Source organism: Mobula hypostoma, chromosome 10, assembly GCF_963921235.1.
Source record: "Mobula hypostoma chromosome 10, sMobHyp1.1, whole genome shotgun sequence".
Classification (NCBI taxonomy): Eukaryota; Metazoa; Chordata; class Chondrichthyes; order Myliobatiformes; family Myliobatidae; genus Mobula; species Mobula hypostoma.
In genome coordinates, this window is record NC_086106.1 from 90,387,094 (window position 1) to 90,395,461 (window position 8,368).

The following is an 8,368-nucleotide window of genomic DNA, read 5'->3' on the forward strand; positions in this document are numbered from 1 at the left end:
ACCAATTCTCCACCCACACCAATACCTTACCCCCAATACCGTGTGCTTTAAGTTTGCACACTAATCTCCTGTGTGGGACCTTGTCAAAAGCCCTTTGAAAATCCAAATATACCACATCCACTGGTTCTCCCCCATCCACTCTACTAGTTACATCCTCAAAAAATTCTATGGGATTCGTCAGACATGATTTTCCTTTCACAAATCCATGCTGACTTTGTCCGATCATTTCACTGCTTTCCAAATGTGCTGTTATCACATCCTTGATAACTGACTCCAGCAGTTTCCCCACCACCGACGTTAGGCTAACCGGTCTATAATTCCCCGGTTTCTCTCTCCCTCCTTTTTTAAAAAGTGGGGTTACATTAGCCACCCTCCAATCCTCAGGAACTAGTCCAGAATCTAACGAGTTTTGAAAAATTATCACTAATGCATCCACTATTTCTTGGGCTACTCCTTTAAGCACTCTAGGATGCAGACAATCTGGCCCTGGGGATTTATCTGCCTTCAATCCCTTCAATTTACCTAACACCACTTCCCTACTAACATGTATTTCGCTCAGTTCCTCCATCTCACTGGACCCTCTGTCCCTTACAATTTCTGGAAGATTATTTATGTCCTCCTTAGTGAAGACAGAACCAAAGTAATTATTCAATTGGTCTGCCATGTCCTTGCTCCCAATAATCAATTCACCTGTTTCTGTCTGCAGGGGACCTACATTTGTCTTTACCAGTCTTTTCCTTTTTACATATCTATAAAAGCTTTTACAGTCTGTTTTTATGTTCCCTGCCAGTTTTCTCTCATAATCTTTTTTCCTCTTCCTAATTAAGCCCTTTGTCCTCCTCTGCTGAACTCTGAATTTCTCCCAGTCCTCAGGTGAGCCACTTTCTCTGGCTAATTTGTATGCTTCTTCTTTGGAATTGATACTATCCCTAATTTCTCTTGTCAGCCACGGGTGCACTACCTTCCTTGATTTATTCTTTTGCCAAACTGGGATGAACAATTGTTGTAGTTCATCCATGCAACCTTTAAATGCTTGCCATTGCATATCCACCGTCAATCCTTTAAGTGTCATTTGCCAGTCTATCTTAGCTAATTCACGTCTCATACCTTCAAAGTTACCCCTCTTTAAGTTCAGAACCTTTGTTTCTGAATTAACTATGTCACTCTCCATCTTAATGAAGAATTCCACCATTTTATGGTCACTCTTACCCAAGGGGCCTCTCACGACAAGATCGCTAATTAACCCTTCCTCATTGCTCAAAACCCAGTCCAGAATAGCCTGCTCTCTAGTTGGTTCCTCGACATGTTGGTTCAAAAAACCATCCCGCATACATTCCAAGAAATCCTCTTCCTCAGCACCTTTACCAATTTGGTTCACCCAGTCTACATGTAGATTGAAGTCACCCATTATAACTGCTGTTCCTTTATTGCACACATTTCTAATTTCCTGTTTAATACCATCTCCGACCTCACTACTACTGTTAGGTGGCCTGTACACAACTCCCACCAGCGTCTTCTGCCCCTTGGTGTTACGCAGCTCTACCCATATCGATTCCACATCTTCCCGGCTTATGTCCTTCCTTTCTATTGCGTTAATCTCTTCTTTAACCAGCAACGCCACCCCACCTCCCCTTCCTTCATGTCTATCCCTCCTGAATATTGAATATCCCTGAACGTTGAGCTCCCATCCCTGGTCACCCTGGAGCCATGTCTCTGTGATCCCAACTATATCATAATCATTAATAACAATCTGCACTTTCAATTCATCTACCTTATTACGAATGCTCCTTGCATTGACACATAAAGCCTTCAGGTGCTCTTTTACAACTCTCTTAGCCCTTATACAATTATGTTGAAAAGTGGCCCTTTTTAATGCTTGCCCTGGATTTGTCGGCCTGCCACTTTTACTTTTCTCCTTTGTACTTTTTGCTTCTACCCTCACTTTACACCCCTCTGTCTCTCTGCACTGGATACAGTCTGTCGTAGCCCAACAATGGGGTACTGTGCCAGTTTGTACAACTTTGTCATTCTATAGCACCGGGATACAGTACTAATGGGTACAGTACCAATATAGAACACAAGGCTATTGAGATGATAGGGTAACAGGCAGGAAGCAGCAAGTAAGGATAAGGGGGAAAGGGGAGTTCATTTACAGCAGGCAACCTGTAGCTAATATGGTTCCACAGGGATCAGTGCTGGATGCACAATTCTTTATGGTACAGTAATAATCACTATAATTGTGAAGGAAGAGAAAATGAGGTGTCCAGATTTGCAGATGATACAAAAGAGTTAGGAAGGCACATTACGAAGATGATGCCCAAAATCTGTAGAGAGCAGATGATTATTGGCTGGCTTGTATTAATCAAGACACAGTAAAATTGGGTATAATCTGTCACTTGTGTAACACTTGGATATTACGGAGACGGCCACAAACCTGCCACGGTGGAAAGGAACTTTGGAGATGTGGTACATATGTGTTCCTTGAGTGAACAAGGAGGAGTCAGTGCATAGAGTGGGCAGGAACTAAGCACTGGGTGTGCACTGTGTCAAGCAGATTGAAAAGCAACAGAAAAAGCAGGGGGGCATTGGGGGCTTGGCAGTATGGCCGCAGCAATAGGTAAGGCAGCAAAGTGGAGTTACTGAGGGGCCAGCAGTGTGGCAGCAATGTGTAGTGCTGAAGCAGTGGAGTGGTGGTGAGAGGAGCAGGTGACGGGCCAGCAAGCAGTATGGTATTTTCTTCATGGTATCACATGATATCAGCCACAGGTAGCCAAATATTGATACTCTTCATTATGAAAAAATACCAATTGATTGGTTTCTTATGGCTGAAATAAAAACTGCTTTGTGTGCGTGCTGTCAAGAAAAAAAAAAGATTCAAATTTACCATCCCGTATGCCAGAAATAATGCCAAAGTGCAAACTCTGGTACTATAGCCCGTGTTCTACATGGCAACACTAATTTAAATTGTGACCCAACACACCCGGAATGGTTTAGGTGGGATATGCCAGCTATTACCAATATCATTTACCCACATAAGAGACATAGAGATTTGCTATAAGATTGATTTTTATAACCTTTTGGCCTATGTGTTGTACTTATTTCTACAAAAGGACTCATATGGGATTTGATTCAATTATATTCTATGTAAGACATTTCTGAGCAATACTCTTTTCTTTATTCCAGGTTTGTCTTAAGCCTTGGAGAATTTTGAATGGCAATAAGAATACCACTGAACTATCATCCGAGCTTGACTGCATCAACATCCGCGAATAGCACATATTCTGAATATGTGCCCTTGCAGTCTACTCCTGCTAACAGCACTGACTTTGGTGGTGAAAATGGCAGCTGCTATTTTGAGGAGGACTTCAAATACATCTTATTGCCTGTGTCATATGGAATAGTGTGTGTGGTGGGCCTAATTCTTAATACCACAGCACTTTGGATGCTTGTTTGTAAAATGAGGCCATGGACTGCCAATATAATCTTTATGTTTAACTTGGCCATTTCAGACATTCTTTATGTGTTATCTCTGCCACTCCTTACATATTACTATGCCAATCGTAATGACTGGCCATTCGGTGTCCTCCTTTGTAAATTGACCCGCTTCCTCTTTTATGCCAACCTGTACTCCAGCATCCTCTTTCTTACCTGCATCAGTGTCCACAGGTACTTGGGTGTGTGCTACCCTATTCAATCGCTTAGGTGGATAAATGTGAATCGTGCCTGGATTGTGTGCATCCTGGTTTGGACATCCATCATAATCTGCCTTATTCCCAATTTAATCTTTGTCACAACAAGCAGGCGGGGCAAAAGCACACTCTGCCATGACACAACCCTCAGGGAGGAATTCCCACAGTATGTTTTCTACAGTTCTGCTGTCATGGTGATCCTTTTTGTCATTCCCTTCTTCATCATTACCTTCTGTTACAGTGTAATGACCAGAAGACTTAGCAAAACACACATATCTGGTTTCAGGCCAACCCCATCCAAAGTCAAAAACAAAGCCATTAAAATTATCCTCATTGTGTTGCTTGTCTTTTTCCTATGTTTTGTACCTTTCCACATCACAAGGACAATGTATTATACCTTTAGGATACTCAAGAAGAATTGCAAAGCACTTAATATTGTGAACTTCACATACAAGATCACAAGACCCCTGGCCAGCATCAACAGCTGCATTGACCCTATTTTGTATTTCCTAGCTGGGGACAACTATCGAGGGAAATTTATGCATGCCACATGGAGAAGAAAGGCTTGTGTTCAAATGTCAGTACCAAGCACAATAAGTGGGCACAAAATGAGCAAGCAATCAGTCTCTGCCTGTTCAGTGACCCTGGATCAGTGATGTGATTGAGTCAAAGAGTCAAGGGTTTCCATTTGGTTCTAATGCAGGGTTTTGATCTGAAACACTGACAGTTCTTTTCCTTCCACCAATGTTGCTCGACCCACAGAATTCCTCCAAATTTTTTATTCCAGATTTCGGCGTCTGCAGTCTCCTGCTTCTCTTACATTTTTAGGTCAATGACTAAGTTGGATGGAATCAGATAGATGGTCCAGAACCTCTCCCAATCCATCAAAATAGGTTTTGAGCAGAACTGATGTCCACATTCAAAGATTCAAATTACGTTTATTATCAAAGAATGTATAAATTATACAACCTTCAGATTTGTTTGCTAGCAGATAGCCACAAAGCAAGAAACCCAAAAGAACCCCATGAAAGATTATAAAAAACCAACACCTGGTGTGCAAGAGAAAGAAAAAAACACAAATCATGCAAACAGTTGAAGCGAACAGCAACACTTCAAATCAAATTAAGTCCTCAGATCCTAACCCTGGAGCACCTGGATGTGGTAAACCATATATATATGTTGTAACTGGGTTAACTGTCTGGACACACCCCTCTGCTGACTGCCCCTGTGGCTCCTCCCACAGAGTCCTCTATAAAGGTGTTCGCCTTGCCCCTCCCCCTCAGTCCGGGGGCAGACACTCACCGTGGAGGTCGTATTGTACAGTGAATAAAAGCCTTTCAGTATTTTACCAAACCTCAGTCTTTTGGAGTTATTGAAGGTGCTTCACTGGACTGGGCCAAAAGCCTCGCTTACTAGTTCACCATATTAGCGGGCACTGAGCATAGCACCCGGGGCAGTCTTCACGGCTCAGAAAAGAGTGACTGTCGCAGAGAGTGAGCGAAATCAGATCCCGACACCCTCTCTTTTCAGTCTATTTGGCCCAGTGTCTAAATTGACCAAGGAATGGAACAGTGAAAGGTTCTGCCATCCTGAAGAAAGGAGTGAAATCAGCTCTTGCCTCTGATCTGGGCTGGCATTTAAATTGTTTAAACAGCAGACCATACCTTGGGCTAGGACCCGGCTACTGCGAAGGGCTTGAGGCCTAGACCACACGACCCAGTGACACACTCTCAAGTTCTTTAAGTCAGCTCAGCACCCAGAGCAATCCAACCTTGCACTCGGTCCAGTTCTACAGCCAGCAAATCTCCTCTGCCCCATCTACTCCTTTTGGCACCCAGAGCAATCCAACCTTGCACCCATTTCAGTTCTACAGCCAGCAAATCTCCTCTGCCCCGACTTCTCCTCTTGGCACCTGGAGGAATCCCATCTAGCCCCCTGGCCATTTGTATGGGCATTGGGACTTCACTTCCCTGACTTCTCCTCTTCGAATTCCTCACTCCATCTGCACTGATTCTGCGACACACCATCTCGGCTCATCTCCTGAACTCGCCTCATCATCGCTTGCCCCCTTGCTGTTTGTGGTGATAATTTAACACAAGTTACCTCATAACAGGTGCTTTCAGTCGAATTTCTTTCCTTTTTAACTGCCAGTGAGCTGTCATGTACATTTAGTAGCGTCATCTTAACTGGAAGAATTAGAGCTGTGGTAGCCCAAACCCACCTTGCCATCTGAGCTGGTTAGTGACAATCACAGGGAATAAATTATTCAGTGGCAGTAGAGTCCTTTGTCAGACTCTTATTCTATGGCAGTCTGTGTGTTTTGATCAATTCCTTGTATTTCTGGGGACCATTGCCCAACCTTTGTGAAATCCAAAATGTGAAAAAGCTGGAGAAAATGTAAATACTATACTTTTTGAAAGCAGATTGCTTCAACAATTTTACCACCTTAAAACTTCCCATTCTGAGTGGTTGCAATTGTATTTTTTTCGGCTTCACCTCTTTGAAAGTGTTTTCTTGTGTTAATGGTGCAGATCTAAATGAAGCTTCTCAAGCTTACAGCATTACCAAACATATTTTTTACTAGATTTTGTATCAAAGTTTGCACTCTATCTTTTGTGCAATTTCAACTTGTATTTGGATTTATAACTTGCAATATTTATTTTAAAATTTTCTCAGTTTGCATTTTTGTATTTTGGAACATGTGCCTAGTTATTTCTTTATTTGGACTAGCATGGAACTTTATTTTAGATTTGATTGAATCTGCCTGCTTTTGGGATATCCACGAGCAGTGTTAAGTAGGACAAAAGCACGATGAAAGGATTTTTTTTCTGCTGGAGTACCACAGTAAAACAATGTCATTTGGTGATCGGCTTATGAAATTTGACAAGCAGTAAGTGGATGGTTTCTTATCAAACTATTTCTCTTCTTTAGGGTCCTTCTGCTGAGATAAGACTATTATCTCTCCATGTCTAATCAGTCTAAGTTCCTGCTGAGTGAAGGAACAACACAAAACTGAAGTCGAGTGCTGTACTTTGCCATTCAGTCATTATTGCCTATATTTGTATAGTTGAAAATGTTGAAATAAGATCCTTTTCTTACCCTGATGTAAAAGTGATGGAAGAAAGCTTATCTGTAAAGTACATAATAATGAAGGGTTGGAGCTAATATGACTACCAGAAATTAATGTCAACACTGTACTTACCAAAACAAACACTCAGAATAAATCCCATATCCGGGGAGAGCTATGTGACAATGGCAGCATGTATTTGACCAAAAATCTTTGAAAGAAAATAGACACATATTTGCCAGATGTTGTAGATACTGTATTCAGCTCATACTGTAATGGACATTAGGGTCTTAAAGATTATTGCAATCAGAAATTTCTGTTGTAGAAGTGCTTGCAAGCAGTGATGTGAGAGGGATGGGGACTTCTTGTAAGGTCAGAGAAAGAGAATAATCTTTAAAAAAACTAACTGAAATATTTTCAAATATAAATGAAGTAAATAAGTTTTCACATTTTTTGAATATTTGTGAAATGTTAAATATAAAATAATTAACATAACTCACTGGTCTGGCAAAAAAAAGTTAGGCAGTGATCAAAAACAGACAGCCATGGTGAGCTTATTCATTGAAGAGCAACTGATGACAAAGCCCAAATTGATGCTCAAAACGAAGGCAATGTTATTTAAAAGACATTTGATCGCCAAAGATGATAGAAGACAGATTCAGCCATCGTCAACTCTGTGGAGTAAATGCTGAGAATACAGCATCAACGATCTGATCAAGATACCGTCCCTCCCGAATGTGACGTGTGTCACAGACAGGACGTGGAATGCTGTTGGTTACATGTTGATAAGCAATTGATCAGATGAATAAAAGATGTAATCACAGCAAAGCCTCAGTTGTAATATTTTTTATGATAAGAAGGAGCTGACACTGCAGGCAGATGTCTCAGAAAAGTATCATGAAGCAATATTCTTGCAATAGCATCAGCTGAAATCTGGACCTGAAACACTGATTGTTTATTTCCCTTTATAGATGCTGCCTGACTTGCTGAGTTCTTCCAGTATTCTGTGAGTGTTGCGACCAATAGCAAGCTCTGACAGTCACAATGATATAGCATGTTCAGCACACAAATAGTCTCTTTGACCCATGATGTCTGTGCCGAGCATGACACCAAATCATACTAAACCCTTCTGCCTGCTCATGATCCATATCAGTCCATTCCCTGCATCTCCGTGTACTTATCTGAAAGCCTCTTGAACACCAGGGTCATATTGCTTCTACAATCACCTCGGCGGTATTTTTCAGGCACCTACCACTCTCTGTGTAAAAAACTTGTCCTGCACATTCCCTTAAAGATTTTCCCCTTTCACCTTGAAGCTAGAATTTGCCATTTCAACCCCATAAGAAAGATTCTAGCTGTCTAGTCTATCCAAGCCTCTCATAATGTTATAAATTATCAAGTGCCTCCTCAGCCTCCAACCCACCAGAGAAAGCAATTCAAGTTTGTCTAACCTCTCCTTGTATCTAATACCCTCTAATCCAGGCAGCATCCTGGTAAACCTCTTCTGAACGCACTCTAAAGCCTCAAAGTTTTTTCTGTAATTAGGCAACTAGAATTGCATGCAATACTTTAAGTGTGACCTAACCAAAACTTTGTACAACTACAGCATGGA

At 41.5% G+C, this 8,368-nt stretch overlaps 1 protein-coding gene across 4 annotated transcripts in view; it reads left to right on the top strand.

Moving 5' to 3' along the window:
• Positions 1-7,573, top strand: part of LOC134353031 (P2Y purinoceptor 4-like) — a 31,284-nt gene extending 23,711 nt beyond the window's left edge. For all 4 annotated transcript variants that reach the window (XM_063060841.1, XM_063060840.1, XM_063060842.1 and 1 more), the window contains one exon: positions 3,184-7,573. In XM_063060841.1, the coding sequence (XP_062916911.1) occupies positions 3,212-4,345 (1,134 nt within the window). In that variant the 5' untranslated portion in view covers positions 3,184-3,211 and the 3' untranslated portion in view covers positions 4,346-7,573. The remainder of the gene's footprint in view (positions 1-3,183) is intronic.
• Positions 7,574-8,368: the final 795 nt, after the last annotated feature.